The sequence below is a fragment of the Drosophila takahashii genome, chromosome 3L (genome assembly GCF_030179915.1).
Source record: "Drosophila takahashii strain IR98-3 E-12201 chromosome 3L, DtakHiC1v2, whole genome shotgun sequence".
Classification (NCBI taxonomy): domain Eukaryota; kingdom Metazoa; phylum Arthropoda; class Insecta; order Diptera; family Drosophilidae; genus Drosophila; species Drosophila takahashii.
This window is the reverse complement of record NC_091680.1, coordinates 21,756,430-21,783,036: the sequence shown is the minus strand read 5'-3', so window position 1 is coordinate 21,783,036 and position 26,607 is coordinate 21,756,430. Positions and strand designations below refer to the sequence as shown.

The window sequence follows — 26,607 nt, the reverse complement described above, 5'->3', positions numbered from 1 at the left end:
CGTTTCCATCAAGGATATCTGCCCGGCATATGGAAACTATCAAAATTAATGGGGCTCGTCTCGTAGAGAAACCGCAAAAAAAGTATAAATATATGGGGGAAATAACATTTAAATACCTGAAAAAATTAAAAACAAAAAAGTGCGAACAAAATTGGCGGCAACTGCAGTGACATTTTAGCTATCAAAAATGTATTTGCATATAAATTAATGATGCCAAAAATGTGCCTTTTTTTAATAATGCAATTTAAACATATTTTATTTGCATTTATTAATGGGTTAAAGTCGCCCAGAGACGGGCAAAAAATGCCCAAAAAGGCCACATCAAAGTGAATTTTTTTCAATAACAATTTCGGTTGGGTACGGAAAACCGGGACTTAACCTGTTTGGGCCCGATACTGGTGGCCGTTTTTGCATTATTATCCTTTATTTCTCTCCCTGCGGACTGTTACAAAATATGTTTTTTACAGCATTACCATAAAATTGTAAAAAAGAGAACAGCGAATATTGTTTTTTATCCCCTGACCACGTCAAAACATGTGACGGGTATTAAAAATAAAGAAATAACAACCAACACGAACCGACACATGGCAGGGACATTGACTTTAAGCGGCTTCGATTCTCATTTCGATCCGATTTCCCGCAAATCATGTACGAAAATTGATGATGGAAATTTTCGTGACTCGGACAGATTCTTCTGGGGGTGTTGATTGGGTCCTGCCTGGGTTTCAAAGGATTTTCATAGCCAGCGGCTACTTATCATAAAAAACAGAAAAGGAAAAAATAACACGAACATAATGTGAGCCTTGTGTGGCTGCCTGTCAAGTCCTGTGAGTGGGTGGTGCAGTGGCTTGGTGGTTGAGTGGGTGTGTGTGGCTGGATCCCGACCATAATTGAGTTGTTGCTGGCGAGAAAAAACCTTAAAAATCTCTGCGACTTTTCCACCTAACCATTCATGTGTGGTTATCCTCTGCTGGCGAAAGTTAAAGAAATACGAGTCTATTCGCTGTAAGAGCAAACATAAAATTATGAAAAAATAATATAAAAGTTGTAAACCTGTTAAGCTCTTTGTGTCCTGTCCATATATAGACTTTTTATAATATTTTTTTAGTTTGGTATCCAATAAATTTTACAAAATAGAAACATTAAAGCATTACCTAAACGATCATATTTTTATTAGAAATTTTTTTTATAAAAATAAAACCATTCAAAAACCGCTTTAAGAAAAGAGCATTTCATATTCGCCTTAAAACCCACAGCCTTCCCACATCTTTATCTTTCTTTTTTTCATATTTTATATCGGTAACTTTTATGTTGATTCGGTTTCTGCAGCCAACCGTCGTGATTGTGTGAGTTCTGTTCGGTTATTATTGAAAATTGGCCAAATTGTATAAACGCACATATGCGTGAAATTCGATTCGGGAAAGTGTGAGAAACTGGGGAGTGGTGCGAATGATGAGATGGGTTGGTGGTGGGCGAAAGGGTTGCAAGTTGCAGGCAAACTAATTCAATTTACAAGTGATTTGTCCTGCCACACAAAACCGATTTAGTTTTAGGCCTGGATCCTTAGGTCCTGCGTCCTGTCCTGTGTGTGTCCTCCGTTCGCCGGCTTGACCAATTGTCCTAAATTTATGCAAATCCCATTTAAATTGTTTGCATTGCAATTTCAATTTAGAAACAAAATAAAACGCAGCCCAATGATTGCTTCGAGGGAGGCAACTACCTACAAATGACGGCAATTTATTTAAATTTTCGCAACAAAACATTTCCATCCCTCTCGCAGCGCTTTGAAGTAATTTTGGCATTTTTGCCAGGTCCATTAACAGGAATCCATCAACGAAATTGCCAGTGAAATCAACGCCGACTCGTCATTTCAGCGACTTCAAAAAATGTTTGACGCCGTTTTCAATTTGCCCTGTGCTTATCAGCAACTGATAGAGAGCTCAGAGCTGCGAAAACTGGAGGATCGGATGGGAGGCATCCAACTTTATGTCCGTTCCCGTCTGGCTTACCTTCGGTTTCAGTGGATGCCACTGTTCCTCTGCTATCACTGGCCATAAAAACAGCTTTCCGGTCGTTACTCATTCATGGCAATCAAAATGGTGCCAAAATAGAAAAAAGTCCAGCCAAAAAGGGAACACAAAACACAGGGCTGCAAAAAATGCGAAAGCCAGGGAAAATGCGAGTGAGAGGCGGCAATGCAGAAGCGTATTTGAAAATTTGCATATCAATGCGTTCAACAAAGCCTTGCACTAAGCAAAAATTTAAGGACATTTTTGACAGGAAAGTTATTAATTTTTTTGTAGTTTTTTATTAAAGCCAAGAATACTTAAACTATATTTGTAGACTTGTGTATTTCCTATATTAATTTCATTATAGTTTGCAAATATCTTTTATTCGTAAAAAATATTAAAATGTTGTTAGTTAAAATGGAAATTCAATAAACTAAATTTAAAAAACTTTTTGGTAATTATTGCCTATTTTAATTGCAATAATTTAACTATCTTTATCAATGGTGTTACTTATCAATAATAAATTAAATATTATTATTGTCAAGTCTTGATCATTTTGCTATAATCCGATTCTTTTACATATTTTCTATTAGTGTATTTAAACTCAACCCTCTACCGTCTAGGCCCTATTACTTATCAGGTTTTGTTTTGCTGCCATTCAGCAGCGCCACAGCAAATTATCAGATAGCATTGCCCACAACCACCAGCTCCACCACCACAACCACCACCTGCCGCAGCCAAAAAGACAACCAGCAAAAAACATTCGAGTAAAATATTCAAATGAAATGTGAAACGCAGCAATTTCGCAAAACTCGGAAAGACAGAGTGCGAGGGGAACCCCAAAATAGTCGGTAATCCGTCAACGGAAGTCAAACGTATTAGCATCCTGGCGATTTTTCATACAAATGGCGCCGTCGCACCCAAAGCGAAGGACCCGGCAACAAGGACTCCGGTCGACCTGAGCACCAAAAGGACTCCAGAACCCCTCTTCTTCCTCCCTGGGCAACTGCTGGGCATGATTGGTCTATCATGGCTGCCATCTAGTAACGGGCGCAAGGCGAACCTGATGACATATTGCAACCATTTAACACTGTCGCTTGTAAGGCAGCCCGGGAACAATGCAGCCGTAGTATATATCCTGGGTGGGAGCCGGAAAATCTGGGGGATTGGCAGACAGGAAGCCTAAGCGAGTGGAGCTGAGCGGAGTCTGGCAAACAAACAAAAAACAATTTTGAAGGAAATTGACTGAAATTTTGCAGTGTTGCTTCATCATTCGCACACTGGAAACAAAATGTTGTTCAGAAGTTTCTTTAAAACAAATATTTCATAGTATTTAAGAATTAAACGCACTGATTTAAATCTTTGACTAAACGTACTTAAATAGGAAACGAAATATTTTACTCCAATTAATTTAAATTGAAAAAATTTCACAAAAAATGTTAAATAAATATATTATTTAATGACTAAAATAATATTTCAATCACTTCAAATTGATTTTCAAAATATTTTAAAACTACCTATATATAACAAAAAAAGTTTGTTGTACATTCTTTAATTAATTTACCATAAGCTGTAATTAAAACTATATTTTTTCCAGTGCATTGGCCACATGGCTCCTGCCTGGTTGGCCTACAGTTTTCTCTATTGCTCACCCATCCTGATCCCCACCGCCCAGCCCGCTCGTTTCCTTTCAGGAAGTTTTGCCTTGCTAACCACATGCTGTGCTTTGATAATGAGAGCAGTTCGCCTTGGTTCGCCTGATTTGAAATATTATGCTGCGGCAGAGCGACAGGCACGGAGATGGAGCATCCGCCGTATCCTGGAGTCCCGGCCATCCCGGCCATCCTGACCAACCGGCAATCCCAGGAACAGCCGCATCGTCAGCGTAGAGCGAGTATCATTCATGCAAATCTGATAATTGAGGGCTTGTCGCTTGGTCGAAACTCGGTTAAAGTGGTCGACCAGCTTGTTCTGGAACTGAGGAGCTCGTCCTGGGACACTTTGATATACCCAGATTAGGACGGGGCGATGGTAGCAGTACCATCCAAATTGATGACCAAGCCAGGAAGGATGCTGCCGAAATATTCCATATTTCTTGATATGAGTTATTGGCCGCTTGTTGAGAGGTTAATGGTGGGGCATAGTCTGCCTTTTCGGGTGTGAATCGACAGTTTTAAGGGATGACTCGATAGGGTTCTGGATTTATGAAACAATTACACAAATGGAAGTCTAGAAGGAAATTTAAGATTGAGGAAAAGCGACTAAAGAAAGAGATAAAACAACTTCTGCTATATTTAATAAAATATTTTTGAACTAATGATAAATAACTTATATACAAATAGATGACTTAAGCAGTCCAATATTTGCTTTCATAAATATTTCGAAACCAGCAATTCAACCCCCTTTCCACCCATTTCTTCTTCAAAAAAAGTGTGACAATATCACAATTTGTCAACTTGCATTACAAAAATTAAAAAAGAAGGACGCCTGGCGAAAAGCGCATTATATCCCGTGAGCTGACAGGCAACGAAAAGATCAAAAGGATGACAAACAAATGATTGCGGGCGCAACAAAAAATCCTCATAAAAGAGCTGAAAAATTGTGGTAAAAAAGAGGGGAAAATCAACGAGGCAACTTCAGTTTCAATTACAAAATTACAAAAACAGGCGTCAATCAGCCTTAATAATGGGGCGTGGCCCAACCCCCGAAGCGAGAATCTCCGCCTGCTACTTAACCCTTTAGCCAGCCGAGGGGTGGATAAATATGCTCTCGCTTGAGGTGAGGCCACAGTTCTTACTCTACTTTACTTTTTACTTTTCAAAAATATTTCCATCACAATGCTTTGGTTATTTATAATGCTCGGCACACACAGGAAGTTGATACTTGAGGATGAAAATGTTTATGCGGGCGCTGGACGTCGGCAGCCACGTGGCAGTCAGCCAGCCTCATCAGAGGAAAGGATCGGCAAAAGCAGGACATGCTGAAGGACAACCCAGTCAAGGGAAATAATCAAGCATATTAATGACCATAAAGGCGGACTGAAAGAGTTAAATGCATTCAATGCAGGCGATTGTCGCTCTGTTGCTCTTGTTCCGTTGAAAAACTCAAACTGCAACTTGGAAAAAATCAGGGTTAGGGTGGTCGAGAGTGGACCCTGGCCATGTGCTTAATTACGTGTAGCGGCCAAAGTTTGTTGACTTTTTTCTGCTCTGTTTTATTTTCCCATAATTAAATCCCAACCCTCGTCGAAGGAAGGAGAGTTGAAGTGTTTGATTGCCAAGTGCTTGGGGTACAGTTGTGCAGGGGCCAACTAAGTTGTAGTTTCATTAGCACTATTGTTGAAGAACAATCAGATAATTTCAATGTAGTCCTGTTAGTAATTAAACTTGTATCACTTTAAATTCGTCTACGTAAATTATATTTCAATATTGGTATTTTAACCGTTATTGAAATAAAATAATTAGTCAAAAAACTTTCTATAAGAAGACGCATTTGAGTAAAATGCTCTTAGGTGAGAACCAAAAACGGCCTATATATCTAAAATATTTGTTTGTAAATAAAAGTTTAGGACTTAAATATCGGACTATAATATAGAAATGAACTGTTAGCCAACATCGGGAAAATAAAACGGACCTTAAATCGGAAAAAAAACCTTTTTTTATTCCAAAAAAAATGTACAGTTGTGCTTTCGAGCAACTAAGTAACTCAAAACCGCAGAGGTAGCACACATAGAAATGAAAACCCCACACACATCAATCAACCGTAATGATCTGGCACGAATAAAAGTCCGGTATGTGTGCTGAAAACTTTTGTGCGTGTTCGACTATTATCAACTGTAAAATATCAAATAACCATCAAGGATAACTGACAAAACCATGGCAAATAGCACCGAAATGAAAGCATATTTTTGCGGGCATAATGATTTGGCAAAAAGCTATGGCCAAAGCCAACGGCAATCGTTCACATATGGACACAGGCATCAGATTACATTGTTGTGGTGGAGAGCTTCCCTTCCACACACGTGTTTCCCGGACGCTATCAATAAAAAGAAGTCCTCGTCGCCGTTGCCAGGCAAAAAATATAGAAAAAAGAAATAGCCGCAAAGTATATGCGAAATTGACAAATTGACATACGTTTTGGCTTACTGAGAAAAGTACAGAGGGTGAATGGAGTGAGTAAGGTCCTTCCTCGCCATCATCTGTCCTGTCATTAGAAATAATTGTGTGGATGAGGTTTCTGTCAGCGATAGAAATAGAAAGCGAGGTGAGCAGCTTATAGCCTTTTTTCAATAATTCTATGGTCAGCTTTTGGTGCGTGATTTTAGAGCTGATTGGTTGACAAAACAGTGCGTTGCGAAAATATATGTTGTGTTCTGCATTTGACTTCTTTAATGTTTTTTTTCTTAGAAAACAAAGACCGTTATGTAAAACTTTTTAGTTTTTATAAAATTTTTAATTATTTAATAAAAATGGTATTAATTTTGTTTTATTTTAATTGCTTTTATTGTATTAAAAACAATTACTATAACTTTAGGCTTCAAAAGATATTTATTTATTTAAAATATTGTCAGCCTTAAATTTATGAAACGCACTTTATGAACCAGAAAAAACCCCTTTGACCTATGAATTTAGTTCAATCCTAATTGCGTTCGAATTTCTTATGTAGGTTAAGGACTGGACAAGTCCTTTTGTATGCTGCCTTGAATTATGTGCGAAAAAGTCCTGATTTCGATTTAAGATAAAACCGTGCGTCATATGAGGGATGATGGGAGTGAGAACGGGCAGATTTAAAAGCCAAGATTATAAGTGGAAGCTTCAGTGGTCTCTCGCTCAGTTTACGATGCCTAAACATCCTTCAGAGCAAATATTTTCCTCGGCAAGTCCCCAGACATTTACATTTACGATCGGCGCCATAAAAACCGAAGCGCTCCTTATAGTTTCGTGCTATCAGAGAGTAATTAAAGGAGGAACAAACACAGCTGCCGAGCAGTCCACTTCCTGTGGATGTTTTTAATCCTTTTCTGCGCTTTTTGCATAATTTTATTGGAGAATTTTTTTACGACAACTTTTCCAAAGGGAATATGCCGCATAAATGAAATAAACGTTTTACGACAAGGGCCAAAACAAAAGAAAATAAAAAGAAAAATCAGCCAAAACAATGTGCAGCAAAAGCGCGGAAAAGAAAACAAAACCAGAGGACAGAACAGAGTAGAAAAAGAACATTTTTTATGACATTTTTTGCTGACGATTCTCCTGCGCCCTGTCTGCAATTGTTTATCTAAGAGGATAATTGTTGAAGGGGTTGGCGCAAATGAATTACATCTTCATAAGCAATAAAATCATTAAGTTTTCGGTTTTTTATTGTTATTATCAGAGGGCTCTGTGGGGATTCTGAAAAATATATAGCAGAACGTCTCAAAAGCAGCTTAACTCTAGCCGGAGGCCAGAAGGCAAACAGACAACCCTTGAAGTCTATGGCCAGGACCTGTTGTCCTTCGAGTTCCAAATGCTCTTCTACAGTCAAATGGTTAAATTGAAATTTATTGGATTCATAACAATTAAAATTTAAACTTTTGTACAAATCAGAAAAAACAAGAGAGAACGTTATAGTCGGGTGCCCCGACTATCAGATACCCGTTACTCAGGTAAAGGGAGTGCGAGGGAGATGGAGATAGAGATAGAAAACGTTGATCACGCATAACTTTTTAACGAATGGACCGATTTGAAAAATTTCTTCTACATTTCGATAGGTATTGATAAACACCATAAAACTGCATTTTTACTTTTCCGAAATATTGAAATTTTTAAAATCGTATATAAGGGATTGTGGGCGTTAGAGGGGGCGTGGCACTCTTTTGAAACAAATTAATTGTGCGCTGCAGCTAAAAACAACAAACTCGACTGAACGAATTGAAAAGGCTTTTCTAAATAACGAAAACAAAAAATGGAAAGAAAAACAAACAGAGTGGAAGGCCTGGGACAGAAAAGCTTAGCAAGCAAGGCCCAAATAAGCGTTAAATGTTGCAAAAATAACAACCTAAAAAGGATATTCCGGGGGAGGATATGAAGTCCCTGGCAAACACTTGTGGCCGGCAGTACACACACATGTTCCCCACTCAAATTAAATATGGGGAGGAGTTGACGAGACTCTGGCAAAGCAAACAAATTAGTCATCATTAGCGTTTGGCCAGGATCAAGGCTCGAGGATTCCAGGCCGGCGACTCTTCGCTCGACTCGGGCAGATTTGCGTTAAATAAGCGCACTTAATGCGATTACAAAAAAAATACACACACCGCACAACAAGAGCAGCCACAAATGTTGTATATTGTATGTTTGTGCAAAGTGAAATATCAAAAAAAAAAACTCTGCATCTAGGCAAATTGAAGTCAAAAGCGTAAAAGCACATTTGGAACTGTTTTCCACAACGTACGAATTAAAAATTGTGACTATTAAATACTCTTTAAAGCTTAAGATATAAAATTTTTAAATTATGAAAATATTTCTCAATATGAAATACAATTGAATGCTATTCAATAAATTTTTTAGTACCGAAACAATACAAAATATATTGCTTACAAAAATCTAAATTATTATTTTTTTCACGGGTTTCATACTTTGCAATATGGAAATCCCCGCTTCAAGGGTATCGAAAAAAAACATCCATACTGATTTGGGCAAGGGACAAACTGACAAATGCAGCCGGGAACCAGTTTCACTTTGAACAATTTGTGCATGAATGAACCTGTCCAGCGACATGACCAGGGCAATTACATCCAAAGAGAGGCAGGTGGATGTTGATTCCTTTCACATAATGATGGTTATTGAAATATACTACGGAAGTAGCATCTGATTACATGTCCCTTGAAAGCAAACCCTGAAATAATGTAGGTACCTAAATGAATCAACAAAATGATAAAATAAAAGTATAAAAAATATATAGATATAAAAAACCTGTTTACAAATATTTTTGGTAAGTGGTAAAACGATTATGAAAGTATTTTTTCCAGAAAAATTTTGATTATCTTAGCATTAAATAAAAGGACTTATGACACTAGACCCACTCTCTGAAATGTTTTAAATTCATTTTTAATTCCACAAACCTCAAAAGAGAACCAGCGGTGAGGTCTAATCACCAAGGCGAAGCATCCTCCCACTGCTGGAAATCATGGTAAACAGGAAAGCATCAGCTGCGCTTTGGGTTCAGGCGGTACTTACACATGTCAAATGTCACAAAGCGCATTCATAACGCGAAAAAATTAGCCTCAGCCGAGTAAGGAAAAATTTACGCAATCAGCGAGCAAAACTCAAACCCATTCCAAGCAAACCAACAATTTCAGCAGGAGCAATGATGACGAAGTCGACCCTTTTGGTCGTCAAGCAGCTGTCATAATGATGGACCAAAGTGCATCATCAGCGGCAAAAGCAGCGACATTTGTTAGTGGGTGGGAATAAGTTGGGAAAAGAAAGAGTTATTTTGATCTTTTCGACCACTAAATACCCAGTAGATACAACCTATAAAAAAATTGTTTGAGGATTTTTGATTTTAGTACAAACTTCTTAATACCATTTATTAAAAATCCTAACTTTATATTGGTCTGTACAAATTTAAAAATGTTTAACAATAATAACAGAGAACGGAAGAATAGGATCGAGAATAAAAAAAATATATATTATTTTATGGGATGAAATTAAATTGATATTTTGAATTATCTTAATATTGACATCTTATAAACAATAAGTAATAAAAAAAATTGTTTAGATATAATTTTTTATTACAAGATTTAAAACTTTTTTTTATTTTATTTTTACTATTATTAGAAACTATATAATACCGATCCGCAATCAGTCGGCTAAATATACTCTCCAAGTACTGGGTACCCAAAAATCTCACTCGCTCGCGCACATGGTGACCAAAAGCTGACAACTCTCGTGAGTCCATTGGCAGGAGGCCCGGAAAGAACACAGGACTACCGGCGATGGCATCGACATCGGAGTAGCGGGCATAAATTACAAAAAGCAATTACAACGCCAAAAGCACACACACACCGTACTAATCATGCGAGTGGGCGGTGGGAGGGGGGCGTGGCAGTTGGCACAGATGCGCGCCACCTAGCGTTCAAAAATTGCACACTAATTGCGCGCAATTTGTGCGGATAGCAGAATATCTGGTCATTAGCCTGGGCGGGCACTTAAATGCCCGTATGAGTTATTATGGTCGGGGCATCTCAAGGGACCTCCGGAGGCAAAAGCAAAAGGCTCTTGGCGCTTTATTAGTCAACACGCTGGACTTTTATCGCCTAGGCGGGACTTAATTACCACGCACAATTTATAGGCCAGAATGGGCGTTAGGCATTTTTAATGTCGTCCGCACCAAAAAGTCTTAAAACAATCATCAAATTGTGGATGATAATTAAAATTAATTCGATTGGAGCTGGGACAAAAATTATGGTCAATATTTACATACATAAGGGCATTGGAATATTTATGGGCTAGAAAAAAAGGCAAGGTAGGGCAGACAATTTATAGTGATGAGAGTGGTTAAGTTATTGAGTGTTAGATTTTATATCCTGTGTTGACAAATGAGATATAGTTGGTTTAATGAAAATGGTTAGCAATTTAATATTATGAACAGACAACTATCATAACCGAATTCGTGGTAGGGTTTTTAAAATTAAATATACACATTTTAATATAAATAAAACTTTATTAAAATACATAAATAAACTTAAGCCAGCTATAAACTCGCATAGATTATTTTATTTGTTATATTAATATAGATTATTTCTGTAATTTATTTATTTTCATCATGCTCAATTTTTAAAATGTTATAGCAAAGTGAGAGTAAGTCCAAAGGAATATTTCATTAGTCTTAAGTTATAGAATAGAGTTATTGCATCCTATTAAAAATGAAAATAAAAACAATGCTGTTGTCTATAGCTTTAGCCTTTTATTGCTTAAAAAATTATATTGATACTTTTGTCACATGCATATCGCTCACTTGGTCATGCAAAAAATAACTTTTATGAGCACTTAAGCATTTAAAACGTATTCCATCTTGATTCACTCAGCTGGTTACGGCTATGTTTAAGTTTCCTTCGTTTTTTTTTGCTTTTGCGAATTTAATGCATTGGTTCAAAACGCCATGAAATATGCAACACATGGCGCCTCAAATTGTCTTTTATATGGTTCGCCCCACCCCCAAACGCCCCTTTCCCAGCCAGTTTTCTTTATCTCCTGCATTTACCAGTCGAGTTTTATGATTTGAGCTTCTGTGCCAATGCAAATGGCGCATTAAAAAATTTGCAAATGTCACGTATGCGAAACTCTCTCTTATCAATGTTCTCAGTCTGCCTTTTCTCCTCCTTATACACAGGAAAGAATAATAGTTGCGGTTTTTACTTCCTTTAATTTTATATTAAGTTAAAAAATTTAAGTTCTGAAAAAATATAAATCTATCTATTTAAAATCAGAACTTTTTTAAGAAACTTAGTTTATTTGAAATGTTGTAATTCTTTCACATTCCTTTTATTCCACTGTATTTATCTCTTTCAGTGGCAAGTCGTAAAAGATAGCCATAAAACTAAAGGAGAAAAGCGTCGAAATCAAAGTATATAAAGACTGGATACCCTCCTGCTACCAGAATTTTTGACTATTTCTTCACACACTTGGCCATAAAATAGATAAAAGACGAAATTTGAATAGGATCACGAGGATGAGTATACGAATTTTTGGGGTTTGGGGGACGCCGGACTGTCTGCCGCATCCTCGAATAATCTATGCAGGAAATGGTTAACGATACTATCCGAAAATGTTTTATTACCCCGTGCATGTGAGAAGGAAGACCGCTTCAACTCATAAATATAAATTAAATTATATAATTTATTGTAATTCAACAATTTCACCAAGCCCACGGAAGCAATTATCGTAATTTTCTTCGCTTTTGTGTGCGTCCCTACTTTTATTTAAATCAATATCATAATTTGTTGCTCGGTAAAATGAAATTAAATTTAATTGCTGGGGTTATTGATGATGGTTGAACTTATTAAGAATGCTTAAACCAGCGTTTGGTCAATAAATTCGGTCGATTTAATTGGGTAGATGAATATGGGAAAAATGTGGTTAACAAGTTTTTGTTTAATTTATCTTTATTTTTACGTAATATTAAAATTTTTAAGAAATAACCCAAGAAATGAAACAAAATTAAATCAAGAGTTAAGAGTTCTTCCTTACTTGCATATATTCGTTTAAAATATATATCCAAATGTTTTATTAAATTTTTTTATAACAGATTCGTAGTTATATACAATTAATAAAACTAAAACTAATTGTGAACTTAATACTTTGAATAAAAATATCACATGTTGCTGAATATTATAATAATAGTAATATTATTTTTGCTGAATGCACTTTAAGTTTTAGGAATTTTTTCCATTATTATATTTACGTGACTAATATGCATTGCCACTGCACATCCATCAGTTGTCCCATAAAAAATAAATATCTGCATGATGATTGCACCTCCACAAGACAATCAAGTAGGTGCCTAACCACCGTTTTTATTACCCAACTCTAATTTCCACACATTTACACACACGAACCGAATGAAAACTCGCAGCATGACTCATAGGCGATGTAAAAAATCCTCACTCCACTTCTGCACACTTGACTACTGCCCATGGGGAAAATATTAGTGCAACTAAGACCAAAGGCAAATAATGACATAAGGCAAATAGGACACACATAAAGAAACCCCAAAATAGAGCTCCGGACATGTCGATGCACGCTGAGAAGAAAGAAATCAGAAAACCCATTCTGAAAATGCCTTATCTAACTTTGAAAATCTATGGAAAAAGGGGCGAAAATTACTCAAATAAAAAGAGAAGAATCAACTGACATGTTTGTACAAGTCGGGCAGACAGACAAATCTTCGGTAGGCAAACAAAAAGAACAATCAAATAAATTAAACAAAGGCAGAAGATGGTGCAAAAGAAGGGTCTCCAAGTGGATCGCAGGTCCAAAGGCAATCTTATCGGCATATCAGTTTTCCGTTCCCCACCACTCCAAGTATCGTTTTTTTGCCCCGGGTGTACGAATGGAGAAAGGAGATAAGAGAGGGGCAGGGGTCGAGGACCAGTGTCCGAATCCCGAACACAGTTATGCACATGTTCTACCCAAGCGGCCAGACGGCGAGACGATCATCAAAGACCCCACCAAACCTGCCCTCCGAAAACCCCAACCACTCGGATATCACCAGCGAAAAACAAGTGAGATTGTTAAGGACTAATGACTAAGCGACACCTCTTAATTCCTTATATCTCAAATAATATTTGAATCATTTTTAAATCACGGTATTTGAATTCGGAATATAATATTTCTGATCAATAATTTTGGCCTTAATATATTGGAGAGTAAGGGTAGAATAGAGTTTTAGAGATATTCATCGACTTAATAAAAACGTTAATATAAATTATACATAATGTAAACGCTAACGAATTTGCATTACAAATTAGGTTGTTTAATTATTATCATAATACCTATTATACCCCTGATATCTTCCTTTATTGGGTATCAAAAGCGGAGAGCACACCGGCTACAAACAGTCGTTAAACAACATTAAATGGGTCTCGTTTTGGGCAGTGGAATGAGAGCATGCGCGGCGTTCCCCATCCAACGATGTGTTCGAGCGTATGACTCATCCCGAGAATCGGGTCTTGGGTCTTGGGTCTGGGGTCTGGGAATCGTAGCTCCCTGGCGGTGCGCGCTTTAAGCTTCCGACCCAGACGATCGGATCGCTGGAGATCGCTTCGGATCGTCTGCCTAAGCAGCCCTCAATGACAGGCGTTACAAAATGAGTGAATAAAGGGGATAGGGGCTACGAAAAAAGGTAGGAGAGTGAGTTAATGACCCGAGTGCTACGGATCACTTGGCAATTGTCTTTGTTTCTTTTTCCCAGTTCGGGTTTTCTAAATGGGAAATCAAATAAAACAAAATATACATTTCTGACAAGATCGAAAAGCGGACCCAACCAGACCACCAGTTGGGATCATAAAAAATTAACACAAATTAACGAAACGAAGCCGCAGCAGAAAAAGATACACAAGCACCAATGTGTGAGAAATTGAGAGTTTTCGAGATTGAAAACAGTGCGGGAGCAACAAAGAGATTACAATATTTTGGGCTCTTATGAAGAACGTTGCGCAATTCTTGGAATAAAATTAAACAAGGAAAGGAGGGTGGAGGAACCAACCTGACTAAGGAAATGAAATTGAGAGGGAACTTTAAGAATGAATGACGATGATGACCTAATTATTTTTTAATATGTTACTGTATAAACAAAGATAAAGTCGATGGCAATAAATAGAAATTGTTTTTTTTAGGATTATTAATTATTATAAATTTATCAACAATCGTTTCACAGGTTATAATAATTGTTTTACGAAATACCTGTAAAAACAGTGATCTTATTGAAAAACATAATACGTATAAATTATAATAAAACTATAAAAAAATAAAATAAAATAAAAACAGAGAAAGCCGCATTATTCCAAAATGATAAACTTGTTCCATAACATGAATAGCTGTTCGTATTTGAAGTACATAGAGGGAAAAACAGCATTGAAACTAAACTATTAATTTTCAAAAATATCTTAATTATTATAGTATTAAATTATTACTTTCGCAAGTATTTAAAAGTAATATTTCTATATACAATAAAAACTACAAAACATTGACTTAGCAATACTTAGTATCCAATTAATAATACAAAGTACCTACTTGATGTTATTAAGTATTAAATCAATACCAGACTTTTATACTATATCTAATTTATCTTTAACTCAACGAGTTCTAACAGTTTAACTATGGTTTTTAACAAAATATAGCCTCAATATAATTTTGTGGTGTTAAATTATTTTCATGAAAAATCTCGATACCCTGCAAACCGGTACAGTAAAATAAGAGCAAAAAATCCCGCCGAGTTGCGCAAGTTATCGCATTGTTGATATTACTCATTAGCATTCGTGTATGTTACGAATGTTTCTTATACATATATGGGGTGTGTAAGATATAACGTTTTGAGGCAGTCCCAGACAAAGACTGAGACACGTCAGAAGATGGACCGAAAAAAAAATGATGAAATTATCGCTAAAAATTTTGCTTTCATTTGGGAATATCTCGTTAGCTGCCTCATGAAATGTAAAGTGAATTTCTGGAATCCCAATCAGAAACGGGATCGGGAAACTTCCGGGTAGATCGAAAATTCGATTGACACACTTCCCAGGAATGAATGCGATATCATGTGGGTCATTTAACATGCAGATTGAAAACTCAATCTGAGAAATTGTAATCCAATTTGACAAACTCAATATGCCACAAGACACAAGTTGCATTTAAAGTCAGGCAATTAGCTATGCAAATGATATATGGGTTCTTAAACATGTCAATAATCCTGTTTACTTGTTGCAACCCAATAAAACCCAGAATAATTTGAATAAAAGTTGCAGTAATTACCCGCATGAGAACCAAGGAACCGAAATCATGTAATCCTTTAAGAAAATCTAAAGTAAACAAAAACCTAGATGTATCTTTGAGATTGAAAATTTCGCCTCATTGGGCAATTAGAAATTTCGATGACTATCTCGGCGAAAGAAAAACAGAAGTATGTTTGTGTTAAGGTATTCAAGAGGTTAATCATCGAACTAATTGACATTCGAGAGCCTCAATTATGCTTAATGCGCAAATTACCGCAGGTTAAGGTTAAGGGCACACATTTAAGGGATAATGTTGGCCATATTCCGGTTAACCTAAGACCCTTTCAGGCTCCACCCTCTTTGGCAATGATTCAGCTACATCCAAAAAAAAAAGGTCCCAAAATAAACTCCGCCCCAGAAAGCGAAGCAGACCCAAAACATAAATTTCCAACTTGAACCACATTGGTCCCCCAAAACGTGTGAAAGAGAGGGAAATGCTCATTTTTTGGCTTCCTCTTTTGGCCCGCTGGAGCATAAAACGCTGTTAGGAAGTAAGCCACGCCCAACCTTCCCGGATTTATATATGTTGACGCGAACCCGGAAAGAAAAGACCCATGAAAAAAGAACTATAGAGGCGAATGTTGCTGCTGTGCGAGTGGGATGGCGCGATGAGAGAAAGAGAGCGAGCACGGCAGAGGAAAGTAGAGTAGTTCCTTCAACAATAGACCTAGACATCGGAGCTGGAGAGGTAAGTAGTCGCTATAGATGATGACGCAGAACATCCCCCAAAGTGGTGGCTAGTCTCTATCACAGTGGAAACACTTGAGACGCACGCCGTAAGATTCGGTTGTTTGCCTGTGTGGGTACAGTGCGACGTCATTGTGGGTGGAGTTTAAATGGAACTAGCAACTCCGAGGTGGGGTAAAAAATTGCCGTGAAATGGGAATAATAGTTCAGGGATTTCAATTAAAGTCAAAATAATAATTTATAATAATAGACTTTTTAGATTGCATTTCTTATAACTTCAAAGAAAAAATTACATTTAAAGTTCTGCCATACAACTACAATTCACACATTTTTCATGAAACTAACTAGTGACTAAGAAAGAATAAGTTTTTACGTCATCAAAGAGAAAGTTGCAATTGAAGTTTCATTTACGGATGAAATCCAAACAGCACAGGCCTAAGAAAAATGGTTGCAATCGCTTTTAAATAAAACCGCAAGCAGAAGATGATAATATGATCTAAAAGAAGGGAATATGAACCTATAATATGCAAAATTATAAATGATTTAAGATACTCAAAAATAAAAACTTCCTGTATCATTGTTCGGATATAATAACCAACAGAACGCTAATTAATAATACTTTAATCCGCAGTGAAATTTTCGTGTATAATACGAAAATGATTTCCAGTGAAAGCATTCATATCGCATCATATCGTATCCGACTTGTTCCGCTCTAATGAAAATAAAAATTGCACACGAAAAATAAAATATGATGGGACGAGCCCATTGTTGTCAATATACTGTATATGGCATGTATACCGTTAATTTATGAAAGATTGTCATATTTCTTAGTCGGAAGCTTCAGATGATTGTGTAAACATTTGTAGAGCGCGAGATGCTGATAAAGAGAGATATATCTAGCTATGGCAGGTGGGCTCGTCGAAGAGAAAGAGAGAAAAATAAAAGAAATGGGGACTCATCTTTGCCCACTTGCCCATATTTCAAAGTGATTCTGCCTCCCACACGAACCGCTCTCTTCGTTATACCCTTAAAAGAGGGTTGATTAATTACAGTTAACAGTTTGCAAACTTAATATAAGTTGCAATCTCATTGAAAGTCGAGATGTTATAAGTAGGTAATCAAGAATAAGGTTATTATAAAAAAACTAAAATTCATAAAATGTAATATTTTTTAAGCTCTCCTTATACGATGTGTAGAAGGTTAACTTTATAAATATTTTACATTTATCCAAGCAAATAAGTACTTGATTACGCTTTTGTAATTGTATTATACTTCGAAAAATAGATTGCTGAAGTGTTTTAAAAGCATAACTTTAAAGATATGATGTTAAATAAATTTTGGTTATTTTTGCAGATATCGACATGAAACCGAGTATGCTTTTGTATTTGGTACTTATAGGCTGTCCTGTGAAGTTTTGGCTGAAAATCAGGGAGATCTAACAGATTTATGAACGACTAATCCTAGAGGGTATTTCAAACTTCTGTCCTTAAGCCCCTTTTATATCTCTTTCTCCGTCGAACTCCTTGATGGAAATCGTTTGTCATGCCCCGACGATTTAATACAATTAATATGCTAACTGTACTTCTCGCCGCACACAGTTACAACAAAGGCGCTGCCAACAACCTGACAACAACAACGCACTCTCATAAAAAACACGCTTGGCAACAGGCGCAAGGTGGCCCCGCCTACCGCCCACATCAAAAATTAGTACTTTTTTTGGGAGCTGCGAATGAGGCGATGTCAACAAAAATACCAAAACAAAAAAACCCCAGCCAGAGAGCAGAAGAGCGAATGAGGGCCAAAAAGAGAGCAGTCACCACCAGAAAAACAGAGCACAAGGCGGCGCGAGAGAACCTGGTATAAATAGCCTCGGAGCAGTACTCAATATATCCAGTTGGAAACCAGCCAGCGCAGCGAACGCATCTCGAAAATATCTTTGAAGTACAGAGAAAAACCAGAACAAAGTGAACGAACTCGAAAATACGAAAGCAACGTGTGTGTGCCAACAACAAAGAACTAACTTGATAAATATTCATTGTGCCGAAGAGAAAGTCATTGAGTCATTGGCAATTGTGTAATTCCGAATCGAGAGATAAACCCACAATGGCGGTGGCATTTTATATACCCGACCAGGCGACTCTGCTGCGGGAGGCGGAGCAAAAGGAGCAACAGATTCTCCGCCTGCGAGAGTCCCAGTGGCGATTCCTGGCCACCGTTGTCCTGGAAACTCTACGCCAGTACAGCCCATGTCTGCCGAAGACCGGAAGAAAGTCCGGCAAATACCGCAAGCCATCGCAGTGAAAGATTCGAGTAACTAACTACTACGGGGGAGAACCAATAGTCCAGTCCAGAATCCAGAGTACAAAGAAATAAGCATGAGCCAACACAAAAAGCAGTCATCACTCAACAGCCGACGGCATTCGATTTCTACAGCAGTCAAGGATACAGGCCCAGAACCCACCCAATTTTAGTTTACTCATCAAAGCGATTGTGATAATGGTTTTGTTTCTACAAAGAAAAAGTCAAAAGAAAAATTTTAACAAAAAATCATTTTATAAAATCCCCAATTTTGTATGGTCTTTTTTTGAAAAGATAAAATTTGTAATTTCTTTAGAAATAATTTACACTTAAAGCCTATTTAAATGAATTACCACTGTAATAGTTTGTAAGCTCTTTTGTAAGCAATGTTTTTCTAAGTTTTTCCTAAGAACGAAACCCAGGAAAGAATGAAATTGAATTGGCTAAAAATTGCATCAATTTTTTGTCAAACAAAAAAGTCAATAAAACAAAAAATGCGAAATTAAAAAAAACACTATGATTTTTCATTTATTGAAGGCAAGTAATTTTTCAGCTTATTCACAGGAAACAGTCTCAAGCGCAAAACAATGAGGGAAGAGAACTAAGGTGACATACTCAATTTTGTGTTTTAAGAATTATTTTTCACCGACGGCAAAAAGGAACTTTCTAGAAAATAGCCTTTCAATTTACAGATTAATCAACGTCGCTTCTTCCGATTTTCGACGGCTTTGTTAATTTGTCTTTTTGATTTATAAAAATACAATGATGAATACGACAGAAAAAATAAAGATTTTTTAAAATATAAATTATAAATATATGGGTTTTCATTAATTTGCGGTGTTTTCCGAATGCGCCTACTTTATTATTTATGTTTAACAATGCCGAAGAAAAATGTGTAATGTGTACCCAAAAATAGATATATATTTTGTCCAATTTTAAGACATTTCTTGTCCAAAGTAAATATGAAAATTATTGAACGAGGTTTAAAGTGATTTTTAAACAAATGATGTTAAAAGTAATAGGGATCTCCTACAGTTATTTTCTCAAACATTAAATACTTGGTTAGATTGCAAATGTAAAGAAAATATGTGTATGTTTTTATAACTCACAAAATTGTCTTGAAATTTATTATCTTTCCATGATAGTGCTACGTAGTAACAACTCGGAGATGGTCTCTTCTTCAAGCTGAAAAGAAAAAATTATTTTAAGAATAATAATTAAATAATATTTCATATTGTTTTCCCTATTTTGATTCACTTTAAAATTAAATTATGTAAAAAATTAAAAAATGTTAGAAAATATATTTTAAATTTAATTCTTACCACTTTTAACTCTCTTTTTTCTTTTCCCATAAATATAGTATCTACGGCCACTAGTATTTTAAATGTTGATACTTAGGTATAACTAATGCATTGTAACAACTCTGAGATGGAATCCTCTTCAAACTAAAAAGAATAGAATATGTAGAATAAGAAGAATATATGAGTAGCAAGGTATTTTAAATGTTATTACTTGTGTACAAATGTACCTATATTATTTTATTTAGAGTAAATTTTTCTTTGAATAAATTCTTACAACTTTTTTGGCCGGTTCCCGTATATCTGTATTTCCGACCACTGTCAGTTCATATAGATTGTCTGAAGTGACGCCGTTCTCGTTTAAATTGTCAATAAATAGGGACATGCCTATTCTTGAGATAGTTTCAAATAAATTAGATTCCAGGGAAAGATATTTCAAGTTCCTGCAGCTTTTTAACAAAGAAAGCAATTTGGGTTCGCAAAAGTAGTTAACTGTCAATACTACTTTTTGCAAAGTCTTTGTTCATGTTTCGTTAACCAAACTTCATGATTCGGATTATATCTTTCGATGCAGTTTACTATCTCAATACTTTTAAGCATTGGAAATAGAGGAAATTCATGATAAATTCTGCATTGACGGACTGTCAGCTTTTCCAATAACTGAAATGACAAAACTTCACTGCGAAATGGTTTAGTTGCACTCAATCCGGATACTCACAGAGAACTTATTTTTTTTATAGAACAAATTTCAAAAAAATTCATATTTAAAATATTGCAACTCTTTTCAGTAAAATTAATTAAATTGCTGAATGAGATGAACTGAAAGTACATAAACTGATTATGACAAGTGCATACCATTAACCTTTGTACTAACTCACGTTTTATGTCCAGTATTCCTCTTATCCTTAATTTTTTCAGAAACGGCAAATGATGCAAAACATGCAGGGTATACTGAATTTTTTCAAGCCATCCACTTTTACCAACAACGAACAAATTGCATTGCCATTGTTACTAGTAACTCGTGCTTTAAAAAACTAGAGATTCTTGCAATGCAGTTGTATTTTTTAAACATATCAAGACGATTACCCGTATTAATTTCTAGCACATTGGATCAACAACCGCAAAATTAGTGACCAATCCCCTGGTTTACATAGTTTTACTGTCTTGAAGCGATCACCGACATGGTAAGCTAATGCCTTTGCCAAAATTGGATGGGAATCGGCCAGTCTGAGTTTGTCGTTCAGAGAGAATTGCTTGAATATGATGTCCAGAATCTCTAGAGGCAGATGCCTCTCACTCACTATTTTGTTCGGTTCGGCACTAAAAAAAGAATGCTAATAAATGAAAATAAAGCGTGGTCATTACCAGTGGTGCAACAAGAAGAATCGAATTAGGGATGGGATGGAGAAATGTCGATGCTAGCGGAGAACGATGTTTTCAAGTTTGTTTTTCAATCGATAACAGTGTGCTTATACCCTCTTCCCAAAAGGTCCTTCCTTTGGGAACAGTTGGGATATTTGACAAATGTGAAACTCGTGTTTCCACAGAGCACATCCACATCGACCATCCGATAACAGCTGACTTGAAAAGCAGTTGCTTATCTCATATAAGGGAAGCAGAATTTCAACTCGGAAAAACTATTATACAATTTCGGTGTCATAATCTTGTTGTAGAATAATACAATAAATACAAAGACAAAGACTGGGAGAGAGCCTATAACCCCAAACCACCACACTTCGGTATTTCTACACCTCTGTCTGACCAATATAAAAAAATAAAAATTTTAAACGAAACCACATGTTTGCTTATTTGGTCATTAATAATAAAATTAATTACATACTACAATTTTAACTATTTTTAGTTATTATTAATGAATTTCACAACATATTCTGAGTTTTCGCTGAATAAATTTATGTTTGCTTTCGCAAAACAGCTTTAAATACTGGCCTACCCATAACCATGAAGTTGCTTTTCCGCTAACAAAACACAACAAATTATTTATCAATTACCAAAAACCTATAACTTTAACCTTTTTTAAACGGTTTCCCTACTTTTCTAGGTGCTTTTGTTGTTAATAGAGTTGCACCGAAAAAACAGCCTTATTATCAAGAGCCTGATAAACTCCCTCAAATTGATACAATTTATGGTTGAAGGCGCTCTGTGGGAATTTATAAAATTAATAATTGCAACATCGAACAGTACTGTTGTCACAAATTGTTCACATAGGCCGTCGCTGTTGCAAAAAATATTTATACAGTAATGTTTGCACCACTCAACTTTTAGAATCGGCTTCATTTTTCTCCGTCTTTCCATTATTTGGTGTTTGTTCTTACGCTTGGACTTTAAAATCGCATTTTCGACTAAGTTGATGCGAACGTTAACAATGCAGGTTTTGATGTGAAAGCAGCGTTATGGCTAAGGCTTTTTAGTAGTTCGTGTTTTTTATCGATTTGGAAAATATGGTGAGAATCTCGATCCTTTACTGTATATCGATATTTTTACAATTTAGTGTCAGCCCTGGTAGCTTCGCTTTATTATTTCGTTTCTCACAGATAATTAAAAGTTTTGGCTGCAAGAAATGGAGAATCTTAAAACTCTTTTGGATCTGCCTCTTGAAGTTCTGGACTTAATCTTCCAGGAACTATCTCCATCCCACAAACTCAGATTGGCCGATTCCCATCAGATTTTGGCAGAGGCATTCGGATACCACGCCGGAGATCTATTCAAGAAAGTAAACCTTAGTAAACAACCTGTGGACGATTGGTCGCTGATTTTCCGTTTATGCGGATCCAATGTGCTAGAAATTTATTTTAGTTGTGGATATAAAGCCGAAAACAATAGTCCTATCTTAAAATTAATCCAAAAGCATTGCATCAAACTGCAACATATTCAGATAGAAGTCAATAAACTAAATGTCAACGCTCTTTGTTCTTTGCTGTTGAAATCTGAGGATCTGAAATCCGTCGAATTGTCATTTGGTGAAAATTTGGATGAGTGTGACCCGGAGTACACCATACATGTTTTGCATCAATTACCTAATTTAAGAAAGTTAAAGATATGTATACCCAAACAAAGAGGTCAGTGAGTTTGAACGTTATGAAGAACGTCTTTGCCATAATTAAATTTATTTTCAGTTCATCTTATTTGGCAACTGGCCCATTTGGAAGAGTTGGATCTCACTGATAATTATTGGGACGATTGCGAAATGTCAAATATTTTTGAAATTTGCTCGCCTCTAAAAAAACTTCGATCTCTCCGACTAAGTGGATACCATATAAATAAACCATATCAGAATTGTGGGCTGTCATTCCAATTTGTAGAAAAGCTAATCCTCGATTGTTGCCACATTAGGTATGAACCTCCTGTATTTCCAATGCTAAGATATGTTGAGATAGACGACACAGGTGCTCCGGATTATGCAATTTGGTTGTCAAAACATGGAAGGACATTGGAAAAAGCTAAATTGGTTGTTGATTACTTCTTCGATCGCTGTATGGTTACTGTAATAAGGGACTGCAAGATGTTAAAATACCTTTTCGTGCAAACTAAATGCTCTTACATTATTTCAAAAGCGAGCATGTCCTTGTTTATTGACCTTTTGAAGGAGAATGGCTTTACTTCGGACAACCCATTTGAACTGATAGTGATCGGAAATACGAGCTATTTGGAAGACAATAAAGTGGTAAGATAAATTTGAATTTAAGCAACTTTATTTTGGAGTACAAAAAAAATTATTTTCTTTTTAGTTCGAGGAGGATCCAATTTCAGAGCTTTTACGATGTACAAGTGAAGTGTATTAGAACTAATCACCTGTTTTTCATATAATTATTTACATAAAGTGGATATTCATATCAATTATAATTTCTGTAATCAATATGATATTGATTGAAAATGTATGTTACATATACTTATGTTCGTCAAATTACAGATTTGAAGGATTACAAGTTTTTATAAATTTTTAATGGAAAATAAATGAATAAATTTCCCTATTTTGTAATACAAGTTAAAAAATTAAACACAGGTTTATCTTACTTTAATTCTTATAAGTTATAAGCCTGAAGGGCTACAACTAAAAACAAACCTATTGTAAACCTATCGTAATGATCATTGATTACATATCCATAGGTAATCAGGTATCATTGCTGAACGCGGACAAAGAACTTTAGGATTCCTTGTTTAAGCAAACATTTTATATTTAATAATTTTTTTTTCTTACTTTCTCGATGTCTTACAAATGAAATTCTCAATTTCTAGGAATGCAAAAACTTAAAGGAGAATGAGCTCTTCTAGTCCAACTTTTCCACTCTGAGAAAAACTTTTCAGCCACTCCGACAACATTGTTCAACAAGCTGCAGCAGGGAAACACACAAACAAAATTCAATTATGCAAAAAGGAAATACAAAAATATTTTGCAAGATTTTTCGATGCAGAAACTTTTTGGCGAGCTCGTGAGTTTCCCCACCGACAGTCTTGACATCCTCCTTCAATAATGTCTAAAAATTAGGTGCTAACAAAACAATTTGCATTTTTAAGTTAATTTTTGAAAGCGGCAAATGGGACGAAAAAAATCAATGTACAATCCTTGAGGGTCTCGTCATCAGCTCCAAGGATATGACTCGGTTCCGCGAACGCGGCCAAGAGTTTTAATTAAACTTTTGCACTTATGCAGCTGCCATATCCTTGCACATCCTGCAGTTCAATTCACTTTGATTGCCCGAAAAAAAGTTCATAAAAGTTTGCAAAGCTCGCGCAAAAAGAAATCAGAAATTTCACTTTGCCAAACAAAACTAATTACGTTAAACAGATAAAAGTTTCGCCCACGGGAACGGATTTGGCATATGAAAAATAATTAACACAAGTTTATGATTATGCCGAAGCTGCGCCAAATGTCGAGCGATTTGTAAGCGAAGAGCTGTAAAAATCACAGACAGAAAGCATTTAATCCCTGGCAGGAAATTTCTTCCAAACTTCTCGCCCAGTTCAGTTCACTGCTGTTAATTAGTTCGGAAAGTGTTTCTAATATTGCGAAAAAACGCGCAGAGTGCGAGAAAGACCGCTTAGAGTTAAGTGAACTCGAATCAAAACAAAACTTTATCCATAAATTTCCAAGAACTATTTTCGGTCAAGAGGAGTATCCCTTTTTTTGTGTTTCGGGCCTTAACCTTGACTGATCTTTATCGGTTGCTTCGATGCCTACCTTCCACATAATTGTTGGCCATTTTTTTGTTCTATTCTTTTTACCAAAAACGAATTAGTTTGAATAGAATATCCAGACAACAGACCGAAAGGTAGAGAGATAGAAAGACAATAAAACCGATCTGCGGATGCTCGTGCAGAAATAAATGAAGACCCAAAAAAGGTCCAAAGGCAAGTCCCTAAAATAAAATACGAAAATTAAACTGTCTGAACTCGGGTTGCCTTTTTGGAAAAGGAAACGTGTTGAAGTGGATAGAGGGGAAATTGATTGTTTAGGGTTGCCAAATGTTTCAATTTTAAATTAAAATGTGCAAAATAAAAAATCCTGTTAAAAGAAAGAACCTATTATATTATTATTATTTTTGGCATTTTAACAATATTTTGAATAACCTGTACATAAATGATTTCTTTGCCATTTTTGTGGTTATTTCTTTTTTCACTCTCTTCTTTTTGGGCAGTAATATAATTAAATCAGTTGAAATCGAATCAGTCAAGAACTAATGGCAGGCAGCTTAATGCCATTATCTCGGACTTTATGTGCAGCAAAGTAGAAAGACTCCTGTTATGGAATTATGAGAGCCGGGGTCCTTGCCCAAGGATTAGCCAAAGGCGTGTGCGTGTGGGTGTCGTGTAATCAATTGGAAAACTCCACCGAAATTCCACCTCGGCTATTATGACAGTTGTGCAAACGGAGGAAAATTGTACGAAAGAGGAAATTGGATTAGTTGTTCGAAATTATCAAAATGTAACCTCTGGAAAAATATCAACAATAAAGAAGCGCCCCCAAAAATGTAATCAAAAAAGGAAAAAGTGCTCAAGAAAAACATCATTTATAAGCCGCGACAGCAGGAGCTCCCCGAAAGAGCCGAAACATTTAAAAATATACTTTGATTGATGATACGTATCTAGTCAGATAGTCAGAGTCGAAAAGTCCAGGCGAAAGGACACGCACACGAGCCAGGAAACGAGACGAGCGGAGAAAAAAGGAAAGCAGGGAAAGTACATTAATTATTGAAATGTCATTAGGAGGAAGGCCCGAGCTGACATCCTCCAGATTCGCTTGAATATTTAATAGGAAATTTGACCGAAAAGCGAAATAAGAAAAATTATGACAAGAAGACGATGCGTGACCGCCTTTTGCCGTCAGGATGCGCCATCAGTATGGGCCGAAGGAAACTTTTCCGCAACGGTGGTGAAGCAAATCACGCAAGATGATGTTGATGATGATGATGGAACACATTCACTCAAATCGTATTAATTACAGGGTGGAATTCCCTATCACGATATCTGACTGCTTGTAGGAAGTCCCAAGCCATCTATCAAGCCGGGCGAACATTTTAATTAGTTTCTTTTTGTTTGCAGCTTGAACCCGAGATTACAAGCTAATAGTTCTCGAAAGGCAAATTATCCCGATTCCTAGCTGAGTTATGGTAATTCCCGGTTACACCCTCTATCAAAAAACTCCCCGTCTCTCCGAAAAGAATGCATTCAAATTTGCCCAAAGGCATCGGAGACACATAACTGTCAAAAAAGGACAACCCGTCGTGCCACAAATTGTTTGCAAAAATTCTATACGATTTTAAAGATCGAA

General features: G+C 36.3%; 2 protein-coding genes and 2 long non-coding RNA genes across 16 annotated transcripts in view; 2 read left to right on the top strand and 2 right to left on the bottom strand.

Moving 5' to 3' along the window:
* The window catches only part of AstC-R1 (Allatostatin C receptor 1), a 204,849-nt gene extending 183,650 nt beyond the window's left edge, over positions 1 to 21,199 (bottom strand). For 5 of the 9 annotated variants that reach the window (XR_011418439.1, XR_011418440.1, XR_011418441.1 and 2 more), the window contains exons 1-6: positions 20,907 to 21,199; positions 20,699 to 20,854; positions 20,539 to 20,639; positions 20,098 to 20,480; positions 19,845 to 19,967; positions 19,632 to 19,707 (exon numbers count right to left, since the gene is read on the bottom strand). The gene's annotated coding sequence lies outside the window, so the exon portion shown is untranslated. Of the gene's footprint in view, positions 1 to 19,631; positions 19,708 to 19,844; positions 19,968 to 20,097; positions 20,500 to 20,538; positions 20,655 to 20,698; positions 20,855 to 20,906 lie in introns of all 9 variants that reach the window. The other 4 variants (XM_070214540.1, XM_070214542.1, XM_070214541.1 and 1 more) reach the window with 4 other exon arrangements.
* rpr (reaper) lies at positions 18,127 to 18,598 on the top strand. The gene has a single exon (XM_017153114.3). It carries the CDS (start codon positions 18,328 to 18,330, stop codon positions 18,523 to 18,525), a length of 198 nt encoding a protein of 65 aa, XP_017008603.1. The 5' UTR covers positions 18,127 to 18,327; the 3' UTR covers positions 18,526 to 18,598.
* Positions 21,200 to 22,346: 1,147 nt separating the features above from the next.
* On the top strand, positions 22,347 to 23,744 carry LOC138912933 (uncharacterized). Its single transcript, XR_011418511.1, has 3 exons — positions 22,347 to 22,897; positions 22,955 to 23,502; positions 23,567 to 23,744. It is a non-coding gene; the product is annotated as an uncharacterized lncRNA (long non-coding RNA).
* LOC138912934 (uncharacterized) lies at positions 23,182 to 25,108 on the bottom strand. Of its 5 annotated transcripts, none has more exons than XR_011418512.1 (4): positions 24,750 to 24,969; positions 24,037 to 24,169; positions 23,380 to 23,480; positions 23,182 to 23,320 (listed from the first exon to the last, which is right to left on the bottom strand). It is a non-coding gene; the product is annotated as an uncharacterized lncRNA (long non-coding RNA). The 5 variants fall into 5 exon arrangements; XR_011418513.1 differs by having other exon boundaries at positions 24,053 to 24,169; XR_011418514.1 differs by lacking the exon at positions 24,750 to 24,969 and adding an exon at positions 24,616 to 24,745.
* Between the last annotated feature and the right edge of the window lie 1,499 nt (positions 25,109 to 26,607).

Excerpts from the sequence above, each read along its gene's own strand:
- rpr (XM_017153114.3), top strand. The coding sequence starts at position 18,328 with ATGGCGGTGGCATTTTATATACCCGACCAGGCGACTCTGCTGCGGGAG.